This window comes from Artibeus jamaicensis, unplaced genomic scaffold (assembly GCF_021234435.1).
Source record: "Artibeus jamaicensis isolate MK-2021 breed Jamaican fruit bat unplaced genomic scaffold, CSHL_Jam_final scaffold_537, whole genome shotgun sequence".
NCBI classification, from domain to species: domain Eukaryota; kingdom Metazoa; phylum Chordata; class Mammalia; order Chiroptera; family Phyllostomidae; genus Artibeus; species Artibeus jamaicensis.
Genome location: NW_026522047.1, coordinates 41,421,354 through 41,444,339, shown reverse-complemented (window position 1 = coordinate 41,444,339; position 22,986 = coordinate 41,421,354). Strand labels below are relative to the sequence as shown.

General features: G+C 57.9%; 1 protein-coding gene across 14 annotated transcripts in view; it reads left to right on the top strand.

The window, feature by feature from the left end:
* The window catches only part of PIP5K1C (phosphatidylinositol-4-phosphate 5-kinase type 1 gamma), a 52,988-nt gene extending 31,620 nt beyond the window's left edge, over positions 1 to 21,368 (top strand). Inside the window, exons 7-19 of one of the 14 annotated variants that reach the window (XM_037165147.2) lie at positions 933 to 1,232; positions 2,220 to 2,425; positions 4,253 to 4,336; positions 6,125 to 6,173; positions 7,676 to 7,760; positions 9,440 to 9,601; positions 10,328 to 10,466; positions 10,627 to 10,659; positions 11,776 to 11,880; positions 14,034 to 14,157; positions 15,638 to 15,715; positions 18,089 to 18,172; positions 18,464 to 21,368. In XM_037165147.2, coding sequence (XP_037021042.1) covers positions 933 to 1,232; positions 2,220 to 2,425; positions 4,253 to 4,336; positions 6,125 to 6,173; positions 7,676 to 7,760; positions 9,440 to 9,601; positions 10,328 to 10,466; positions 10,627 to 10,659; positions 11,776 to 11,880; positions 14,034 to 14,157; positions 15,638 to 15,715; positions 18,089 to 18,172; positions 18,464 to 18,466 — 1,452 coding nt within the window. In that variant the 3' untranslated portion in view covers positions 18,467 to 21,368. The other 13 variants (XM_037165143.2, XR_005085234.2, XM_037165149.2 and 10 more) reach the window with 13 other exon arrangements.
* The last annotated feature ends 1,618 nt before the right edge of the window (positions 21,369 to 22,986 follow it).

Genomic DNA, 22,986 nt, shown 5'->3' with positions numbered 1-22,986 from the left:
AGCTGGCACCTCAGAAAGGACCGGCTGCTCGGGCACCCCCATTCTGATGTGACTCAGGACTCAAAAGGGCACATCAGGCCCCCGGGCAGGGGTGGGAGTGGGGGTCTTTATACTCAGCTGCCCCACCTGAGCTCCGTCTACCTCAAGGGGCCCAACCTGGTGGGCGTGGGGTTGGGCCCCTCTGGGTGCCCTGCCCAGGTTGTGGCCGTCTCCGCTTAGAGTGCTCCTCATCCACTGTGTGTGATCGCGGGAGGACCTAGCTCCCCGGGATCAGGGGTCAGCAGACTTCCTGTACAGAGCCAGTCAGCTCCAAGGGGACAGGCTGTCCTCGCAGCTCAGCCCCGCCACTGTAGCGGATGCGCAGATGGCACTGGGGCCGGGTGGGCCAGGGGCCAGCCAAGCTTCATCTGTGGGCACTGAAACGTGAATTTGTTGACATTTTCACGTGTCACACATGCTATTTTTCTTGTTTTGTTTTTTTTAACTTCCTCAACATGAAACCATTCTTAGTGTGAGAACAAGCAGCTGGAAGGAGTTGGTGCTTAGGCTGGAGTTTGCCAACCCCTGCCCTGGACATGCCCGGAGGCCTTTCCCCACATGTCCCCCCAGGGTGGGCTGGAGAAGAGGGACATCTGGTCTGATGTGGCAGGAGTTGGACCCAGACACCTCGGGAGTGTCCCACAGAGTTCTTTATAGAAAGGCCACGACTCTGGGCCTGGCTCTGTAGAGATAGAACCTCCTGGAGAATCAGGATTGAGCTGGTGTCCAGTGGGGTGCTGGGGAGGGGACGGTTGGGGGACCCTCCTGTGGAGGAGGCCTCTGGCCTGAGATCTGAGTGGCTGCATTCAAGGCCAGAGGGTGTGGGGATGGCTCTCAGGCACGGCCTGGCGCTCTGGCTGCTGCCCGCTGACCTGCTCCCTGCTCCCCCCCAGAACCTCAACCAGAACCCGCGGACGCTGCTGCCCAAGTTCTACGGGCTGTACTGCGTGCAGTCGGGAGGCAAGAACATCCGTGTGGTGGTCATGAACAACATCCTGCCACGCATGGTCAAGATGCACCTCAAGTTCGACCTCAAGGGCTCCACATACAAGCGGCGGGCTAGCAAGAAAGAACGGGAAAAGAGCAGCCCCACCTACAAGGACTTGGACTTCATCCAGGACATGCCGGAGGGGCTCCTGCTCGACGCCGACACCTTCTCTGCGCTCGTCAAGACGCTGCAGCGGGACTGTCTGGTGAGCCTCTGGCGCCAGCCCCACTGCACAGAGGGGCGAGTGCAGCCAGTTAAGGGCTGGGCTGCTGGGGGCGCTCCCCTCTCCGAGCCTCAGTTTTCCCCTCGAACTGGGGCACTGGTGAAAGCTAGTGCAGCCCGGCCCTGGGTTCCCTCCTGCTCCCTTGTCCCTGTGTCCTGTGGCGGCTGTGCTCCTGCTGTAGAGCCCAGACCCGCGGAGGCAGCCCAGCACTCTCGTGGCCCTGAACTTAAAGGGTGCCTCAGGTTCCGAGCCCGCTGCCCCCCCTCACAGCGCACGCCAGCTCCGTGCGGCCCTCTTCCATGGTTAGGTGAGTTTAGCGGCGAAGCGCTTCACCAGGCTCTTCACTGGCCCCTGCAGCCTGGAAGGTCGGGCCACTCTCCTCTCTAGAGATGAGGAAGCAGAGGCCTGGCCAGGGGTGTCCCTGCACTGGGTCCCCAACCTGCTGGGCTTGTGTGGGTCTCTGGCCCTTCAGTCCACTGTCCTCAGCTCTCAGACTCCTTGGAAAACTTGACACAGTGTCACCAGAAAACTGCTTACACGTCTCAGGGCCTTTCGGCTTCTGGGAGCTCATCCCTGGAACCCAGGTGGTCTTGGGCCTGGGCTCCACCATGGGGCACCCAGGCTCCTCCGCTGGTGCCAGGGAAGTAGGAGTGCAGAGCCAGCTGCTCTGTCTTGGGGGAGGAAACCTGTCCTGTCCCCAAGAGGCAGCTTGGCCTAGAGTGACACACCGTACTCCAGGCCACCCTGTAAGAGCCGGTCCCAGTTCTGCCCCCATCTACCTGCCGCACAGCCTGGCCTTTCACCCCTCAGTCTCCTCATCTGTTAAATGGGGTCTCCCCGCATGGCTGTGGGGACTGAATGGACATAGGGACAGAGTGTGCAGCTTGGGGTCACCACCAAGTTTAAGGGCGGGGAAATAGGAACAGGGCTTGCATCTTCCTGACCCCCTGCCCTACACACACTGGGCAGGTGCTAGAGAGCTTCAAGATCATGGACTACAGCCTGCTCCTGGGCGTGCATAACATCGACCAGCAGGAGCGGGAGCGGCAGGCCGAGGGTGCCCAGAGCACGGCGGACGAGAAGCGGCCGCTGGGCCAGAAGGCGCTTTACTCCACAGCCATGGAATCCATCCAGGGCGGCGCCGCGTGTGGGGAGGCCATTGAGACAGATGACACGTAGGTGCTGGGGCTGGTGGGGCTGCCAGGGCTTCTGCCCACAGCAGTTGTTTCTGCCCACACCCTCTTGCCAGGCGTGCACGTGCGCAGGGGGAGTTGGCGTGGAAGGCAAGCGATGATAAAGCAAACGAAGCCAGAAACCCGTATGTGGCCGGTTTCTGATTTGTCCCAGGGACAGCAGTGTCTGCGCACCGGGCCTCATGAAGGTCGTGCGGATGGTGCACAGTCAGTGATCAGAGTGATCAGTCGGTGGGTAGAGGCGTTGGCCAGCCACCTGGGAAACAGAGGTCCTCTCCCTCCCGCCAGGCTGCAGTGCAGGAAGCGCAACTGGACAGGAGTCGAAAGGCGGCACAGGAGACAGAGGTGGCTGGGGTGAGGGAGCCCTTTACAGCAAGATATCTAACCCAGAACCCGCCAAGGGGTGGGATTGAGAGTGTGGCTCTCTCAAAGGTGAATGGCGGCCATGCCAAATGACGAGGTCAGAGAGAGGAGCACGCCCCTGACTGCACTTACTGAGCCTTGGCTTCCCAACCTGGTCCTCCTGGGGGTGGGGGGTGGCGCGGGGTGCAGGGTTTGACCAGGGAGACAGACTGAGGGCATGTGCCCCTCCCTCAGCACTGGGAACACTGGGGCCTTATTCTCTGTGGGGGGCATTCTGGGGTGCTGAGCAGCATCCCTGGCCCCTACCCACTTGATGCTAGGAACACCCCCAATCGTGACAGCCACAGATGTCCCCAGACATGTCCCAGTGTCCCTCAGGGGCAGAGTCCTCCTGGGTGAGAACTGCTTCTACAGATAGGTCGAGATTGCCCCTCGTCACCATGCACTGGCCATGCTGAGAACCAGCTGGACTCCATTTACGTTGGCCTGTTCTGTCTTAACGGGGGCCCTGGAGGAGAAAGGTGTCATCCTCCCATTTTCATCTGGAAAGAGGCTCAGAGGTCAGGAGTCCTATGTGCACAGCCAGCTAGCTGGTCATGGGGCCCAGACTTGACCCCAGCCCAGGCACTGCACTAGGCCCCCAGACGCAGGAGGCAGAGGAAGAACCAGGCGCAGGGCTACGACTAGAGCAAGATGGGAGGGGGCGGCATGTGCAAAGGCCCTGTGCAGCAGACTCTGACCTCAGACCGTCCTGGCATATTTGTAGGATCTGCACAGGGCCTGGCGGGGGATGACAGGGCACGCAGGTGAGCTCAGCAGTGCATGGAGTGCAGTACGCAGGGCCTGGGATTCATGGGTTTGGGGTCACAGTGGCTTCGGGACAGTTGCTGCATCGTGTAACCTCATTAACCAGCTGGGCTGGGCATGTGCAGGCTGGGGCTGTGTGAGGTAATTAACTCCCCAGATTGTACCCATGAGGCCTCATGGCCCTGCCTGGGAGTATGTGTGTGCATGTGTGTGCAAGTATGGGTGTGTGCTGTGAGTATACCGGTGTACACAATTGTATGTGCGCATATGTGTGCGAGTTGCACGAGTGCATGTGAGTGTGCTGAGTGTGCGTGTGTCTTCATATTTGTGCACGTGTGCATGTGTGTGCTCCAGGGCCCCTCAACTTCTTGGGCCTCCAGCGTTGAATTTGTGAGCTAGCTGGAAAAGCTGCTCCCTCCCATGCTGGGACCCGCTCTGAAGGTCCAGCCAAGCTGCCACCTGCAGGGGGCATGTGGATTCTTGAGCCCCAGGCTCCCTGAGTCCTGTCTGCTCCTCTCTCCCTCCATCCTTGTCTCCTCCAATGTCCCAGACCGGGCTCGGCCCCCAGCTGGGTGGGCCAGACCCCAGTCCCCTGCCTGGCTGTGTGGGTGATGGTGCTCTGGACTCTCCTCTCTACAGAATGGGTGGGATCCCAGCTGTGAATGGCCGAGGGGAGCGTCTGCTTCTGCACATCGGGATCATCGACATCCTGCAGTCCTACAGGTGGGTCCCTCGCCCCCGCAGACGCACTTGCCCAGGGAAGCCGGGCTCTGTCTGCTTGCAGGTCTCTCTCAGCCTTCTCAGGGAGGCTCCTGCTGGGCTGCCCTCCCAAGCATTCGGTCCCCAACCCAGGGAATAACACCCGCAGAATCTAGATTCATCCCAGGCACCCAGTGATGTTGGAGACAGGTCAAGGCTGGCTCCAGGCATGGGGGGTGAGCAGGGTGCTGCCAGCTGGCCTCCCACCCGGCCCTGCCTGTTGAGCAGGTAGTGTGTCAAGTTCTGGGCTAATGAGAGCAAGACAGAGATGCCTCATCGCTGTAAAGAGTGACATCTCTGGGAAGTTCCCACAACGTGAAGAAATACGTGCGGCCGGTGCCACACGTCCTGTGGTTTCCAGCGTGGCCGTGGCAAACCCTGAAGGAGCAGACGCCCAGGCTTTACTCGGAGCTAACGTTGGGGTTTCCAGGCAACTCCATTGTTCATGCCTTGTTCTCTGCGAGTTTTCTGCAGTGGACACTTTAAAATTGTCATTAGATTTTTAAAATTTTTATTTATTTTTAGTGAGAGGGGAAAGGAGGGAGAAAGAGGGAGAGAAACATCAATGTGTGGTTGCCTCTCATATGCCCCCTACTGGGGATCTGACCCATAACCCAGTCATGTGCCCTGACTGGGGATCAAACCCGTGACCCTCTGGTTCTCAGGCTGGCACTCAGTCCACTGAACCACACCAGCCAGGGCTGTTACTAGGTTTTTATTGTAAGAACAATGTATGCCGAGTATACGTGATCTAAACGTGACAGGTTGTAGAAGCGGCAGCCCATGTTTCCTGTCCACACCACTCCCGGAAACTCACCTGGCGTGAGGTTTCTCTTCTTTGCACATTTCTCTTTGTTAAATACAGCAGGCCCTTGAACAATTATTGCATTATAACGTTGCTGAGATGCCTAGGAATGTAACTCTTGCTTATGTCAGACTACAGTAAAGCTGATTTTGTTATACAATATTTCTGTTCAAGTCTCAGAACCCGTAAGTATAGACTTACTGTGTAAAAAATCGGCACCTGCCCGTCAACTTTTCATGCCGTGTTTTTCCCCACCAGAGGGCTTACCTGGGCCCTGCAGGTCCCTCTGTTTGGGGCAGGGTTAGGCACCTTTCAGAGCAGCTAGCCATGGTTTCTTCCTCGGCCCAGGCAGGGCTGAGAGGAGGCCGTACATGACAGCAGCGGGGGGGGGGGGGGGGGGGGGGTCTTAAGGGTGTGTGTGCCAGAGGAGGGATTCTTCCCCACCACAGAGGAGAGGAGTCCAGGAAAGCTACCTGGGGGAGACGACCTTGTCCCCAGCCCAGGTGTATTGCGGGGTCCTGGTTGGGGGCCACTGCACACGGCACTGACTCTGGCAGAGAGGAGCCAGGTTCAGCCTAGGCCAGGAGGAGAGAGGAAAGGCAGGCTCTAGGAGGCGCTAGCTGCCTCTCCGCCACAGAGGGCCAAGCACCTCGGCCTTTTCACTTCCTCCTCCACATCAGGGGTAGTGGGAGCTGCCAGCAGGCGGAGCAGGGCACAAGGAGGGAAGACAGGAGAGAGGGTAGGTGGCCTCCGGCTGATGCAGCAGGCAGCCTCACTTTCTCTAAACTAGAGCTTCTTCACCTGCTCAATTCCGGGAGCACCTGTAGTCATGATGACCACGAATGTCCCCAAACATTGCCTGGTGTCTCCTGGGGACAGGATCGCCCTGGTAGAGAACTCCTGGGCCTGAAGATTTGGCTGACGTTCTGCATGCTTTTCCTCTGCAGGTTCATTAAGAAGCTGGAACATACCTGGAAGGCTCTTGTCCATGATGGGGTGAGCATCATTCACTCATTCATTCATCCCATTTATCGTTTCACAAACGCAGTGGCCATCTCCCTGGGCCAGGCACAGGTGCTAAAAAGAGCTACGTTGCCCTTTCCTGGAGTAGCTGTCCAGTGGAGGCTGATTTGTGGTGTTACCAACCCACACTGGGCAGGAGAGCCATCAAGGCCAGCTGGCTGTAACCCCAGAATAAGATTTGTGTCTGCCCAGCCCTGGCTGGTGTAGCTCAGTGGACTGAGTGCGGGCCTGCGAACCAGACAGTTGCGGTTCGATTCCCAGTCAGGGCACATGCCTGGGTTGCAGGCCGGTTCCCTGTAGGCCAGTTCCCAGCAGGGGACACATGAAGGCAACCATACATTGATGTTTCTCTCCCTTTCTCCTTCCTTTTCCTTCTAAAGATAAATAAAATCTTAAAAAAAAAAAAGATTCGTGTCTGCCCAAGGGGACCCCAGATCTTGGTCAAAGTAACCATCCAGCTGTGAGCAAAAGGACCCAGATTCCTTCTGTTTGTTGCCACACACTCCCGGGCCCTACCCTCGGCCCCTGGCCTAGCAGCTGGTCCCAAGTCACACTCCAGCCAGAAGGAGGTGCTGGGGAGCAGCCAGGGGAGGGTGTGCCCTTCCCTCTAAGGGCTGAGAGACTCCCTGTTTTGGCTGGCTCACCCTCTGCCATGGTCACGTGGCCACGCTCGGCACAGGGAGGATGGGAAATGTAGTTTTTATTCTAGGAGGCCATGTGTCTAGACAGGTTCTGTTCTGTTACTACAGGGGAAGAACACTGGACTGGGTGGGGGCCAGGGATGCTGCTCAACCCCCCAGACGGCCCCAGCCCCCAGAGAGTGACCCAGCCCCAGGGGCCTCAGTGCCAAGGGGGAGACTGCTGTGGAAGGCAGGGGGACTGGACCCTGGGGAGCAGCAAGGAGTCTCTGCTTTAGGGCCCAATGTTTACTGAGCACCTAGTGTGTGCTGGCTCCCTGCCTTGTGTAAATCCTGGTCAGCACAGCAGCCTCCCATCCCCCTTGCTGCTCACATAAGGAAGTGACCTCTGGGAGGGGCGGTGCATGCTAGGACAGCTGGGTCAGCCTGGCACAGAGGAACGCCAGCCTTCCCTTGTCACAGTTGCCTGGCTCTGCCCTTGGAGCGGGCATGTAAAACTTGACCTGCACAACAGGCGTTGGGCTGAGCTCTGCCAGCCCTGCTTTAAAGGACCCCTCTGGTTCCTTTTTTTGGTATTTATTTGCTTGCTTCTTCGAATTGTTATTTTATGCACATGGCTCAAAAAGCTAAACTTGGTTATAATGTAACAGTCTCCCTGCCACTGTTCCCTGATCCCTGGGTCCCCTCCACGAAGCCCCGTGCTGTGACCCCATCTCCCCCTCTACAGAGGAGGCAGCACTGCACCCCCACAGTGGCCTGTCCTGGGCCCTCCTCTGGGACACGGAGCCCTCAGGCTCATGCCCCTGCTTGCCCTTGGGCCTGCACATTTCTTCCCAGGACACCGTCTCTGTCCACCGGCCGAGCTTCTATGCCGAGCGTTTCTTCAAGTTCATGAGCAACACGGTTTTTCGGAAGAACTCCTGTGAGTTGCCCTGGCCTTTTGGGCAGGAGGGACCTGGGGTGTGGAGAGGGGGCGGGCGGCCTCCAGCAGGGTAAACTAGCACGCCTCGTCCCGTCGCTTGGTCCGCCTTGGGCCTCAGCCAGGGCCTTGGTCCCACGCACAGGATAGTCGGGCAGCCGTGCCACGCAGGACAGCACAGGGCCTGGTGCCACATCCAAATCTGAGTCCTGGCTTTGTTTCGTCCTGCCTGTGTGACCTCAAGCCAGTGGAGGGCATGGACCTCCGCTCCCTACTAGACAGAAGCTATGAGAGTGACGTGTGCTTCACACGAGATGGGTGGGCTTGGCCTAGCTCCAGCAACCAGCAGGGCTGCCCACAGCCTCACTCTGTCTCCAAGGACGTGGGCTTTGCCGGGCCCTGACATAGTTATCGCCTGACCAGACGTGTCGGGGGGGCGTGGGGTGCACGATAGTGGCCCTTGCTCTAGTGGTGGTCTCGGGAGGTCCCTGATGTGTACTGGCCTCCAGAGTCCCAGACCCAGTGCACACCCCAGGCTGGGATCCCACGTGCCACCTGAAAGAATCTTCTTCCCAACATGTCTGTATGTCTGTTTGGTCCCCAGGCCCCCTCCTCCAAAATATAAGGTACTTGTTGGCCTTTGTCACTGTGCCCCCAGTGTCCAGCTTAAGGCTGTGTTATCTAGTATAGTAGGGACTCAGTAAGTGTCTGTGTGTGCCCTGCTCCTCAGGTCTTGAACCCTGTGGGGTGCTCTCCCACCCCGGACCAGGCCTCCGTGGGCTGCTAGCTGGCCCCAGTCACCCGGAGCTGGCTTACAGAGCCACGGCAGTTCCACATCCTGTGACATGTAGTCAGTAGCTCGAAACCAACTGATGGGAACATTGACAGCATGGAAATCAGCAAACACCACAAACCCAGCTTTGTCTCCAGAGAGATGCTTGTTACCTTTAGCAGTACACCACTTCCTGGAACCTTCTTAGGTTGCTATTCCCACTGCAGTCCAGAGGACTTTGCTGACCACTGGGGGCTGGATGGTGGCGCATGGAAAACATTGAGCACCTAGTGTGTGCCAGGAGCTGTGCTGGCCACTCTGGGGGCAGAGGTCGCATGGGAACCAAAGAGAGGGTGGTGGCAGGTGCTGACAGGCCAGGCCTGGTACGCAGGGTGTCACAGGGTTCACCTGCCTCACTTGACCTTGTTGTTTGCAGACGAGGGTGCTGGGGCAGAGAAAAGCTGAGCTCTGTTCCCCGGGCTGTGCAGCATGGCTGGGATCTGAGCTGCTGGCGCTGAGCCCTGCATTCCCCAAGGCCTTCCATTTCCTTGTTTGACCATTGGGCGCCAGCTATAGTGGGCTGCCACAAAAGGGATGAGGCCCCATCCGGCTCAGTAAACATCGGCAGCTGCTGATTCAGCCACTGTTTCCTGAGGGCCCGGGGTGGCGGCACAGGTCCCATCTCTGCTGATAGACAGAGCCAGGTGGGCAGCAGGGCAGGGCTTTGTCTGAGAAAAGCATTAGTTCTTGCCCAGGCTTGAGGAACAGGCTGGAGCTAGGGCGGCGTGGGCCATGTGTGCAGGTGGTGGGCCCCTTGGTGCCCACCACACTCTTATGCAAAGGAAGGATGGGGTCTGTGGGGCCCTGCCTTGTTGCCACCCCAAGCATGCCAACCACTCTCCCTCCCCAGCCCTGAAGTCGTCGCCATCCAAGAAGGGCCGTGGCGCCCTGTTGGCAGTCAAGCCCCTCGGTCCCACAGCTGCCTTCTCAGCCAGCCAAATCCCCAGTGAGCGGGAGGACGCACAGTATGACCTGCGGGGGGCCCGCAGCTACCCCACGCTAGAGGACGAAGGTGACCAGGCAGTGGGAGTGGTGCATTTGTGATGGGAGAAGTCAGGGGACTGCTGAGGACAGACGACATCCCTGGGCATTAGTGGGTGTGGGGTGTAGGGAGCGATATTATCAGTGTAGTATGAAGAAGGGGACCTCTGAAGCTGGGCCAAGCCTGGGTGGGAGGGCCGGGGTCACAGTCACCCCACCTTCAGTCTGGGATGTGCAGCCACCTGGGGAGCGGGGAACAGCCGACTCTAGGCCCAGCAGGAGCTGCAGGGAGAACAGCATAGAAAGCCCCACTTGGGGTGGAGACCCTCCTCTCCATTGCTAGTGTGCAGAGAGAGAGGATGAAGTGGTCGGCCGGGTTGGGCTTGACCTTCTGGAAGTTCCTTCGAGCAACTCGGATCACAGGTGCCAGGCAGGGAGGGGCTGGGGGAATAGCATAAAGGAGAGAGAAGCTGTGCATCTAGGGTGCCCAGGCAGCACTGTTTGGGGTGTTGAAGGAACAGCAAAGAAGCCATGTGGCTGGAGCAGAGTGAGCCAGGGGGAGAGAGGGAGGAGGTGAGGGCAGGGAGGGGACAAGGACAGGCAGGGCAGGACCTCTGGGAGGTAGTCTGGATTTTCGTTTGAGAGCATCAGGAAGCTCCTGGAGTCCCTTGTGCTGGGAGAATGTGGGTGATGAGTGGCAGCCCCAGTAGAGCCGGGAGCCTGGCTCCCACAGGCTCCCATTGCCTCCTCCCTGCAGGTCGGCCCGACCTCCTGCCCTGCACCCCACCTTCTTTTGAAGAGGCCACCACTGCATCTATCGCCACGACCCTGTCTTCCACGTCCCTCTCCATCCCAGAGCGGTCCCCCTCGGAGACCTCAGAGCAGCCAAGGTACAGGTGAGCAGAAGGGGGCAACTCCCTGAAGGGGCCTCGGGTGGGGCTGCATTCCCAAGAGCAGGGGCCAGGGCAGGGCCTGGGTGGGGCGGGGCGGGGCAGACGGAAGGAAGGCCTCCGGGACTTCTTCCACCCAGCCCACCTGTTTGTGTTCTCTCGGAAGGCGGCGCACGCAGTCCTCGGGACAGGATGGCCGGTAAGATGCGACCCCAGCCCTCTCCTCCCCAGTCTTCTCTGTGGTCCCCACGGCCTCCCCAGCTCCTCCCAGCAGAGCCCTCCCTCTCCCCCTCCCCTTTCCTTCCGCACAGCTATCCCCTCCGCGTTCCTCCCAGGGCCCCTCTTTCCTGGGAGTAGATTTATGGTGAGGACCAATCTTCAAGCCCTGGAACCACGCAGAATCTCAAGTCACATTGCATTTCTCTTCCACCTGGGGCCCCCTCCCTTGTACCTGCTGATCCTTTCTTTCTCTTTTCTATTCTAAGAGCTGAAGGGAACATCGTGAAATGCCCAGCCCTGTCCCATGCCCATCTCTTCCCTGGGAACCCCCCCACCAGGGTGGGATTTTTGTCTCTGGAGACATTTTATGAATATGCCAGCGAATGTGCACTCAGGCCTGTATTTCCCTTCTGTTCTGACACACGCTCTGGCCCTCCGCCCGCGCCCCTTACTTCGTCACTTTCCACATGCAGGTTGCTGCCGTGAGCCTTCGCGGGCTCTCTTCCTGCCCTTGGGGCACTCGGGTTGTTTCCGTTGTTTGCTCTTGTCACGTGACTGTGGCGAATGGAGGTTGCTCTCCAGAATTAGTTTTCGCAGTGATAATTTCTGCCAGTTGAAGAGACAGTCATGGTACAAAGCACATTTGGATAAACGTACACCTCCCTCTTCAGCTGTCTGCTAGCTGCCAGGAGGGCAGTGACCTACACCAGAGACCTCAACTTCTGGGCCCCTATGCCACCCCACTCCTCGTTCAGGCCCCAGACGAGTGCCCAGAAACCCCAGGAGCGGGGACAAGACCCAGGTTGCCACTCACTCCTTATGCCCCCGCTGGTACCAGAGGCCCAGAACCCCCAGGTGGACAGTCAGTTGTCTCCTCAGAGCCCCCAGGGTCGGCATGGCAGCCAGAAGGACCATGCTTGAGCTGGGCCAGCATGGGGTGCTGCTCAGGTGGTGCCCAGAGACAACACCTCAGCACCCCACCCCCCACACACCACAGACTGAAATCAGCACATGCCCAGAGGAGCTCAGCAGGAGTTCCTGGGAAGTGGAGGTGGGGTGAGGAGGGAAATTGAGCATGGCATCCGGTTGCCTCCAGGCCCCAGGAGGAGGCGCGCGTGGAGGAGGACCTGCAGCAGATCACGGTGCAGGTGGAGCCCACATGCAGTGTGGAAATAGTAGTCCCCAAGGAGGAGGAAGAGGGGTGAGTGATCATCCGGTCCATTCTGTCCATGCTTTCCGGTTGCCTGGTTCCTGTGATCAACTTCTGCCCCATTCCCTTAGCTAAGCATGGTCATGTGCCCCCCAGCAGCAAGGCAGGCTGGGAAATGTAGTCTAAAATCCTGGAAGCAGAGGTATGGGAATAAAACTTCAGGCACTGAGGTACTGGGGACCACAGATTCACTCACAGCGGTGCGGGTCCTGTGTGATTCCGGGGATTGTACCTCACTGGTGATCTGTGGTTCCTTTTCCCCTCCCTGCCCTCACTCTTGCCTGCACTTACAAGAGGATGACTGGCCAGTTTCTTCAAAGGACTATTTTTGGACTGAGTCACCCTTTTCCCATCATGTTTTGTTCTCGTTTCATGCACTTCAACTCATCAGTTATATTTTTTCTAACTTCTTGTTTGTTTTCTTCACTTCTTTTTTTCAGCATAGGTTGAGTACTTAAGTTCCTTTCTGCTCTCTTCAATAAGCAGCACTTAAGGCTATGAATTTTCCTCTGAGTACTGCTTTTGTAGTGGCCTATGTGTTTTGACATGAAGCAGTTCCTTATTGTGCTGGCTCTGTATTGGATGGTTAATGATTTCCTTTTAATGTCCTCTTTGCTCCAAGGCAGTGAGGCTCTCAGCCATCTGGGGGTGGTCCTGCATTCCGAGGACACTGGGCCACGACTGGGGACACATCTGTGGTTGTCAGGACTGGGGGTGCTCCTGGCATTGAGTGGGTGGGGGCCAGAGATGCCACTCAACACCCCACAGAGAGTGACCCAGGCCTGGTATCCATAGTGCCCAGGGGGAGAGACCCTCGCTGAGGCTTTTTAGGAGTTTCCCTCCACTTCTAGGTGTCCAGGGATTTTTTTTTTTTTTACCCTTTCAGTACTCAGCTCTAATTTTACAAGGCTTTGAATTGAAGAAAGTAGTCTAAAAAAATCTATGATATTTTTTTCAACAGATGTAAGTCTTTTTTAAAAAAGATTTTTATTTATTTATTTTTAGAGAGGGGAAGGGAGGGAGAAAGACAGAGAGAGAAACATCACTGTGTGGTTCCCTCTCATGTGGCCCCCACTGGGACCTGGCCTGCAACCCAGGCATGTGCCCTGACTGGGAATCGAACCAGCGACCCTTTGGTTTGCAGCCCACGCTCAATCCACTGAGCTATGCCAGCCAGGGCCAGATGTAAGTCTTTATGGCCAATTACAATGTCAGTGGTTTTTTTTTTCTTCTTTTTTTTAATGTCTGTGGAAGTATGGGAGAAATGTGCATTTTCTGTCAGGGGACAGAAAGTTCTCTAGAAATCTCTCCTGTCCACAGTATTGATTGCTTCATTTAGTTCCTTTATGTTCTAACTTATTTCTAGTCTGTTTCGTCTATTTAATTCTATTATTTAGGATTTCTGTTCTATTTCAAGGGACCTTCCTTAGCATTTACAGCATTCCCAGGTTGCACTTGGCCATTAACTGTTTGCTGTACACATGGGTACACACACATTTCTGCCACCGTGCTTTTTTGCTGTGAGCCGAAGTCTTGCAGTGTAAGGGAGGCATCATTCAGTCTTTGCCCAGAAAGACAGCGCGACCTGAGCATGACTGGAGAGCAGCTCCTCCCACAGTTAGGGCAGCTCTGTCACCTCCGAGCTCGGCATCTTCCTCGTGAGATGAGAGTTCTGCAGCCATCAGCCAAGGCCTGCGTGATCCTCACCATCTCTTTGTCTTAGTCTCCTCACCTGTAACACGGGACAGCAGCACCCCTCCCCAAGGGAGAGTCAGTGGATTCATTCACACAAGAGCAGGCCTGGCACATAGTAAGTGCTCAGTTCTGTGGGTTCCCACTTTACAGATGAGGAACCGAGAGGCTCAGAGAAGGAAAGTGAGGCTTCAGGGTTGCACAGCAGCGAGTGGCAAGGCCAGGACAGTGCATGTGCCTGTGTTGGGGAAGGAGTCCAGGTAGGCCAGTTATTACCTGGGCCACAACAGAAGTAGGGTGTTTAGTTTCTTTTGGCTTCCTGAGGCTTTTGTCTCCGTGGTGACACACTGAGAAGGGAGGAGAGGACAGGAGGGTGGGAGGGCATGGGCTAGGAAACGAAGGTGCTACCGAGAGCCCAGCCCCAGGACTCCCCTGTCCTTTCCTGTCCCCAGGGCGGAAGCTTCCCCAGCCTGTTCCTCTGCTGCAGTTGTCGAAGTAGAAACTGCCAGCCAGGCCTCAGAGCCTGCCAGCCAGGCCTCGGACGAGGAGGACGCACCCGCTGCTGACATCTACTTTGTAAGTCCTCCGGGGGCTCTCTCTCGTCACCAGACCCTCAACCCAACGTGTGCTCATGTGTGCATATGCACTGACATGCCCCCACACATTGACACATGCAGCATACATCACATCTGCATGCATGTGCCTGCACACATGTGTACATGTGCTCACATGGACACATTCCCACATTTGCACATTCACACTGACACATGGACATACACTCGAGAGGTACCCACACCTGCACGTGCTCTTGCACGTCCACCGGCACAAGCACAATGTGCTCTTGCATATTCGCAGACACCCATGTGGTATGCTCTCGATCACATGCACGCTCACATGGTATATGAGTGTCCCACCCGGTATCACCCAGGCCAGGCCATTCCAAAGCCAGGAATCTTCTCTGGACCTTCCTCCCCAGACCTGTGACCACTGCCTGGCATGAGCCAAGGCCCCAGCTGTGCCACCCTGTCCCCCTGGGAATCATCCGAATCCTCACACTCTCAGCTCCGATGGGTGCCTGCGTCCTCCTTGGTGTGTGCTGAGCCAGCTGAGGTGGACTGGAAGTGCTATGGATCTCCTCGCACTGGGGGTGGGTGCAGTGAGGTGGGCTGCAGCCTTAAGGGGTTAAGGGAATTGTGGCAAGGCACAGGTGGGCCTCATGCTGCCGATGTCACTGGCTGAAGACATGAGGCTATTCCTGGACAAGGAAGGGTTTGTCAGAACAAGAAGGGACCCTGTCCTGGGGGCCAAGGCCTCCCTTCCAAAGCTGGGGAGTCACCTTCCCCCCTTGCATCTCCTGCAGGCAAGACAAATTAGATGAGCCAGGGGCCTGATGAGGTAGGTGCTGGGTGACCAAGGAAGCTGCAAAGTCTAGTCCACCGGCCCCCGACAGAGGGTCATGAGCCAGATGGCCCCCATTGCAACGGGAAGGGCCGGACCCTGTAGCCTAGCTGTCTGCCCTTTTCCTAGACCCTCATTTTCATCTCTGCCCCCAGGGGAAGGGGAGCTCGGGGCTGCTCATTGCCTTGGTCCTGGCACCTGCCCTCCAAATCTCCAGGCCTGGGGACAGTGTGGGTGAGCCTGGCCCTCTACTGCCATCGCTGCTCCGTAACCACCACCATCCTGCTGTCCCGACCCAGTGCTTCTGAGTCACAGGGCTCCTGCCAGGCACTGTAGCGGGCACACTGTGTGTGTGTCCCGTCCACCTGCCACCGTCTCCCCATCCTCGGGGGCTTGATTTGTCCTGTTGTCTCGCATCATGTGTGAGGCGGCCAGGCTCTGTCCTGTGAGTAGGTGGCTGGGCCACAAGGGCAGCAGCAACGGTTGAGGCCACCATGTGACCCTGATACCCCCAGACTCTCCTATTGCTTTGCCATCGGCTCACCTGCCCCCTCCTAGCACTCGCCCCACCTGACCTTCCTGACCTCAGCGGAATCCCGCCTTCCTGTCCCCTCACCCTGTCCTCTCTTTGCCTCCTCCGCCCACCTGGCCCACCCAGTTCGCGGACGGGAGGTACTGGACTTACTCTCCCCGGCATCACCGACTGCAGGCCATGACGCTGAGCTCCTCGGGGACTGTAAGTGACCACAGCAGGCCTCCAGGAAGCCGAGTCCCTGCCCCGCTGCCGCCTGGGGCAGCCGGGAGCCCTAGGGCCTGGCCGTCCCTCTTCCTCTGAGAAGGGACCTGGGGAAAGTAGTCACGACAGCTGTGCAGGGTGCCCTGCTGTGTGTGTCCTGCAGGGATGACAGTCCCCTGTGAGGTGAGCATCAGTGGCCGGCAGGCACATGGCTGGCACTCAGCGGGCCTGGTCGTGGCGGAGTCTCCATTTGAGTGCCAGACCCAGGCTGCCTCTGCCCCTCCCCAGCCTTTCCAGGCAAGTGGTAAGTTGGGTGGACACTCCTCATGTGCTCAGACCTTCCTGCTGACGGCCCCCCAAAAGCACATCTGCCCTCTGATGGGGATAGTCACGTAGGTCAGTGAGGGACTGACTGCAAAGCTGGGCTCTTGAAGGAGAGAAGAGCTGGTATCTTCGTACCCTTTTCACAGACAGAGAAATTGAGGCTCAGCTCCAAAGGAGCCCACAAGAGCCCTAGGGCCTGGCCTAGGGTACACAGTTCAAACAAAACCTGAGGCCAGACTCCCAAGCAGCGCCTGAGTGTAGTGGACACTCATCTATCCAGTGTGCTTGGGACGTTACATGGGTATCATGCAGCAGTCCTGTTACTGCCATCATGAGCAATAAACGAAGGGCCCAGAGAGGCCAAGTAATCTGCCCAGAGCTGCACAGTGCAAACCGGTGGAACAGGTGAATAACTAGGGGGAGAGTTTCTGTTCTGAAGAGAAAGCCCCTCAGGGGCTCACACCCTGGCCCCAACAGAAAGCCCCTCTCCCCACCACTGCATGTCGAGATCACCTCCCCAGTCCTCTGTCCTCCCAAGATGGGGCTGCCATCACCCAGAGGTGATGTATGATGCAACAGCCAGGGACACACAGCAGCCCCCTGGGGGAGCAGTTTGCAAAGGTTCCTGGAGAGGGTTGATCTGAACTTTGAAAGGAAGAGGAAAGGGTATCTCCATGGGGGACACAGCGGAAACGGAGCAAGGGGGCTGGGTGGAAGGAGAGGAAGGCTGGGTGAGCCGCAGGAGAAACTGTCAGACCTGCAGGGAGGGTGTGCCCTTGGTCTGACTGTAATGGGATCACCCCAGTTTCTGGGTCTCTCCCCGAGACCCAGCTCTCTCCAGAGTATCCGATGGGGCCCTGTCGTCCCAAGTTCTGAGCCCAAGCAGGGTAGCTGCCTCAGTATTGAGCTCCCCTGCAGCTGCCCTGTGCTGGCCACTGGGCATGAGAGGCCCCAGGTGGCCGGGCGGGGCCTTTGGGCTCCCAGGTGGGCAGGGATTTTTATTGCACCATAACCATCTGAAGGAATGAGCAGGGCCTAGAGCGGTGCCTTGCCCTGCTGCTCCGTGCCCCTCTGTGCCAGTCCACAGATGGACATAGGCCTCTGGGATGAGGTGCACGGTGCCCAGCAGCCTGGGTGGCCCACTCGAGCACAGGGTTCCGGCCTCTATGAGCAGGCATCGCTCAGAGCTGCAGGGAGGGTGGGCTTGAGTAGGCACAGAGGTTGGGAGACACAGCAGGTGGGCTCTGAGGGGTGGGTCTGGGGGCTTGTTGGTTGTGGCTGTGGTAGGTTTAGGGGCCTTGGGACAGCCAGGTGGACATGGCCAAGGTAGGTGTGTACTCTGGCCTGGTGCTCACCACAGAGGCTTCAGCTGGGGTAGAGGTCCTCAAGCCTCAGGGCATTAAAGGCCGGGGTAGTAGACTCCCCGGAGGGAGGAGGAAGAGAAAACAGGTGGGGAGAACCCAGAGGAGGCCTCCAGGACCCAGGGAGGTTCTTGAGATGGGAGCAGACCTGGCAGGAAAGTGTGCCCACCCCCGATCATATGACAGCATGGGGAACCCTCCCCATACATAGCTGGAGGGACACCAACCCGCCCCACCACCCTGTGCTGTGAGTGCTCCCAGAACCCACACAACAGGCAGGGTCTGAGGGTGGCGTGCTGCTGGGCTAAGACGGAGCTTCAGGTGCCGTGGGTGGGCAGAGGAGGAGGAGAGAGGACAGCAGAGGACACCAGCCCCTGCCACTCTCCCCCCCGCCCTGCTATGCCCGGCCCACCCTGACTGCACTCACTGCTTCCTGCTGCCGCCCCACCTGCTCCGGCCACTCAGCCCCGGCCCTGCCCATCTCTAGGGCCCTCCAGGTTGGGGGCAGGTCCCCATTAGGGAGATGGCAGCGAGGGGCTGAGCTGCCCACCCGTCCTGTGTTGGGGGTCCGCCTCTTTTATTTCTGTTTCTTCCTTCCTCCCTCTCCCCTCTCTCGTGCCTCCTCACACCCTGCTCTCTTCGCCCTTCCTGCACGTGCCGCCCGCCCGCCCGCCCGCCCGCCCTCCAGCCCACCGATGAGAGGAGCTGGGTGTACTCCCCACTCCACTATAGCGCACAGGCCCACTCAGCCTCCGACGGCGAGAGCGACACAGTAAGTGTGCCCACGGCCCTCCAGCTTGGCCTGCTTGGGGCTGAGAGCATAGACCCCAGATGCCCGGAGGACAGGTGGGGAAACAGGTCTGGGGGGGGGCAGGCCCGGGCCCTTGCTGTGTGGTGGCCCGTGGGGTAAGTGTCTTGGGGCCTCTGTCCGGCCCTCATGGCATATGGAGTCCCTGGCCTGAGGCATCAACGGTGGGGCCAGGCCCCCCCATGGGAGGCCCGGGGGGTGGGGGGTCCAGCCCTGACCCATCTAGCCCTCACCTGCCTCTCTCGCTTTCTGCAGTAATTTCTGTGCAGTCACCAGCCCACAGGAACGGAGCACGCGCTCCTGGCCCAGCCTGGCCCAGAGCACGGGGGGCGCCACCCGGCTGCCACTGGATGTCGCTCGCCCACGTCCTCCCCTTGGCGATGGTCACTGACGCTCCGGGCTGCAGCGCGATCGCCCCCGGCTCCGGCACCCCCCTGCGCCTGTGATACTGTGAACCTCCCTGAGTCTCCAAACACGTATTTATTTTGGGTCCTTACTCTTTGCACACAGACGGCAGCACATGAGTGCTTTTTTGGAACAAGGAAAAAAAAAGGACACAGTGGAAAAAGAAGCAGCTCCATTCTAAGCACTTTTTAGTTCTTTGCTACACTTGCATGTGTCTCACTGAGGGAAAAAGACCCACCTGCTGCAACCCCTCTCTGACTGTCCGCAGGTGCTTCCCTGCTCCACCTTTGCCTCGAGTGGGGCACCTAGGAGGGCAGAGCCACCAGACCTGCCCTGGTCCCCAGGGCACCTCTGGAGGCCACCCACTCAGCAGCTGCTCTTGGCTCAGGTCTGTGAGCTGGACACCTGTCCTCGGGGGAGGCCAACCGGTGGTCCTGGGGTGGCGCGACACCCTGCTGACCCCTTGGTCTCTCAGCATCTGTTTCCCACCACGCCCTCCTTCCAGGCGACGGGGGCAGAAGTAGCCAGGCAGTGACTAGAATGCAGACACGTGACTGCCCCTCATGGTGGAGCTCAGGGCTGTGGGCGTCTTATCCACACGGACTGCTCAGCGTCTGGAAGATAGGGCCCAGGTGATGGAGACGGCCTTTCAAAGCAGGCTTTCCAGAACATCCGACTCTGAGAGGAGACGCCGGCCCTCAGCCACAGGACTCCCGGAGAGCTCGTGTCCCAGAGCAGGGCCCTCCCGCAGGTAGGGACAGGGCCCAGGGGGCCAGACTGTCCCGTAAGAGTTCCCCCTGACTGGGTGGGAAGCCTCTCTCATTTTTAAATGATGATGTCTGCACTGACTAAAGGATGGGGAAGACATTCTTCATGAAAAACAAGACTTTTTTTGGTCATCTTCAGCAGAGGCAGCCATTCCTGGGCTCAGAGCTCCAGTGAGTGGCCGCAGGGTCATCCTGCTGTGTCTGGAGGGGGCCGCCGGAACCAACGGCTTGGCAGGATTTCTCCCTCCCCCACCTAGACACACTCCCACTGCCTGAGGTGAGCAGTGATGGCTGTCCCCTCTGCACTCTGCAGACCCACACCACCTCGGTCCCACGTGGGAGGAGCTAGGGACAGGCTGGGAGCGAAGCCAGACCTTTTGGAAGAGTTTCTCCCCAGCCCCTGCCTCCCTGGTGGAGCCCGAGACAGCCAGACACCCACGGATCCAGGAATCTGACTTTCTCAGTCCCTGAAGCCACCTGAGCTGCTGCTCCTCCTCCTGCCACGCAGGCCCCTTGTCTCACCACGGACAGCCTACTGGGCGGAACCTGCTAGTCTGGCTCTTCTCCGGAGGGTGAGGCTGCACCCCAAGGGCTCTCCTCTCACTGTCAGCATGGGAACAGCACCCCAGCTCTGAGCATGGCCTTGGGGGACACTCTATGCAGCCTGGGGAAAGGCACCCCCAGAGGACCTGTCAGGATGAGCTTGTGGGTGGCCCAAATAAGCAAAAAGAGCATCTTCTCTCTGCTGCCCAAAGAGTGTTTGTCCAGGCCCTGGGGAGCATCCTCACCTGGGCCTCAGACTGGTGCCTGTCTGCAGGCGCCATGGCCACATGCCACGAGTCACCAGTCTGTCCCTGACCAGTCCCACCAAGAGGGAAGGCAGGCAGAGCTCAAAAGGCACACATCAGACCTGGAAGATTACCAGGGACTGCTGTGTCACCCAAACACCAATGTGAGAGTCCTCACCCAGGCCCCCAGAGACCGGGACCAGAGATGTTCTGAGCCCTGGTGGGGATGACCAGTGCAGCAGCCCAGTTCTGGAGCAGTGGGCTCTGCATCCAGGGCATCCTTGGCCAGGGTATCTGGAGCTATAGGAGCGAGGAGGGGAGCTGCCTGCGTGGCCCCATCAGGTCCCTAGTCCCTGCTGGGTCCCTTGAGCTTTCCTGAATGAATCACAGGACAAATGTGCTGGTCAAATGCTGACTCAATAGGAGTAATTCGAAAACCTTCTGGATATAACATTTCTGTTTTTGTTTTAAGTCAGGAGACCCTTTGGAGACGCATTTTGTGTTGTACTATTTGTCCCAGGACTGGGCAGGGGAGCAGGAAGGCAAGACCTTATTTATAACTGTGTACTGAACCCATGGCCTTCCTCACACCCCTGACCAGGAAGGCCCTGGACTCACCCAGCTGTCACCCTGCCCCACCCCCCACGAGGTCCTCCAGATGGAAATCTGTAAATTGCCCCGTTTCCCTCATGGCTCATTTCTGATGGCCGCTGTCTGGTCGCTGTCGCTGAGAATGTGAGCAGCGTCTGATTCGCTGTACTGTAAAAACAAAAGGCATATCCCGAGGCTGACAAGGGGGAGCCTTCTGTGAGTCCCCTGCCAGCCTTCTCTCAACCCCTTTGCCTCCACCACCTGGCTCAGTGCAATACTCCCATCCCTGATGGGGTCTCTTGCCATGGTACTGTCGCCGCAGCCCCTCGGTCCCTAGCCCAACCTTGTTTTTATGGCTGAACTGATTTCAAAACACAGTGTAACTGCAAACCTTGTGTGTCTTAACTGTCACCGGGGCTTCTGCGTGCTCAGCCCCCGGTCTGGTATGTGACAATCCGGAGTGCAGCCTCCTGTGGGCGCCTCTGTAACCCTGCAGCCACTGCTGGCCCCGATGACACTCGTATGCAGCCCCGGGCCCCGTCCCCGCCTCCCCTTCCTCTTTTTATGTTGAAAGGTCTCTCTAATAAATTGGGTAATAAGCATCCGCCACCTCTTTGCCTCTCTGTGTGCCTGTGGTCTGGTGGGGAGTTCGAGGACTGGCTGTGAACAAGAACAAAAAGAAACCCTCAAAGGTTTAGAATAACAACAGGACCCAAATGTCTTCGTTGCCTTGGTCACTAGCTGTGGCCTCCTGGATTCCAGATCAGCCACAACTCCCCAAAGTTTGTATTCCTTCTGCCAGAAGATGCATGTTGACTAATGCATGGACCCCAAGTAAGGGGAAAGTACTTCTCCCAGATGCCCAGTCCAAGAACTGAGTCGAAAGTCAGATCCTGTCTGTAAGTAAGCCCTCGAAACCCAGCTACAATCACAGGTGCAGAGGCAGGGTGCCCCTGCTTGTGTATAAACTAGACAAGCAGATGATCTGGAAGGTGCCTTCCTGACAAGGCAGATACTGTCATGGAGGCGCCTGCATTTTAAAGGTCTGATGGCCAGGCCCCCTCATGTGTCGGGCCATCCGCTCAGCAGCACAACCCACGTCCCGTGAGTAGTGGGACTGTCATCAGTGTGATGGGAGGTGGTCTTCTGCTGCTTCCTTTGGGAGACTCATTCTGTGCCACCGCCCCACCCTGCACCTTGGTACCAAGCACAAGCAGAGCATACACAGCCAGCGTTGAGGGTGGTGTTATGAAGCTATACTTTAGAGATTTAAATAGCTAGTTTAAAGTATTAAGTACCATCCTCTGGTGGACTAGGGGGGCTTGGAGCAGGTCTTCGGGACCCTCCAGGTCTCTGGGCCTCCTGTCCTGTGCCCTCTGGTCTGTCCCCCCGACCAGCCCCAGAGGGACTCCCGTACTGGCCAGTCCCACGTTTATCCTTCCCACAGAGCAAAGCTGGACCACCCAGTTCAAATCGCAGCTGCCTCTTCAGGGTTGAAGAATGGGTGTTTAAGGGACTTTCCCACTCTGAGCCTGTTTATTCATTTATAGAATATAGAATGGGTTGAAAGGAAACTAAGGGAGTCATCCAAGATTTTTTTTTTAAGTTTAATCCCCAGCTCTGGCTGGTGTAGCTCAGTGTGTTGAGCGCGGGCCTGTGAACCAAAGGATCGCTGTTTGATTCCCAGTCAGGGCACATGCCTGGGTTGCAGGCCAGTTCCCAGCAAGGGACACATGAGAGGCAACCAACCATACATTGATATTTCTCTCCTTCCCTTCCCCTCTAAAGATAAATCTAAAAAAAAAAAAAAAAGTTAAATCCCTGAAATACATAGGTATTCATTGGTGGATGGTGGAGCATGACAGTGAGTCTCATAAAAGGTCAGCCCAACATGTGAGACTTTTCAGTTTCCGTCCCAGCTCCCACTCTTCGCCCTCTTGAGGGGCCGGGACTGAACCTACGATCTTGATGCTTCTCTGCCTACTCAGGCCAACGGCCCTCACTCCCAGAACAGGCCTCCTCTAGGTCTTGGCCGAAAGGCTCCACCTACCCCCTAAACCCTCCCCTTCCTGGTACCGCCTTCCCACCCCCGCCCCACTGACAGTTTCTGTTTCGTCTTTTCTCCGCGCCCGCAAGCGTAGCTTGTAGTGCTTCCAATCCTAAAACAGGAGGACCCACTTGGAGCTGCCCCTAGCATTGCCTGAAGGGCGAGTCCTAGACCCTGGAG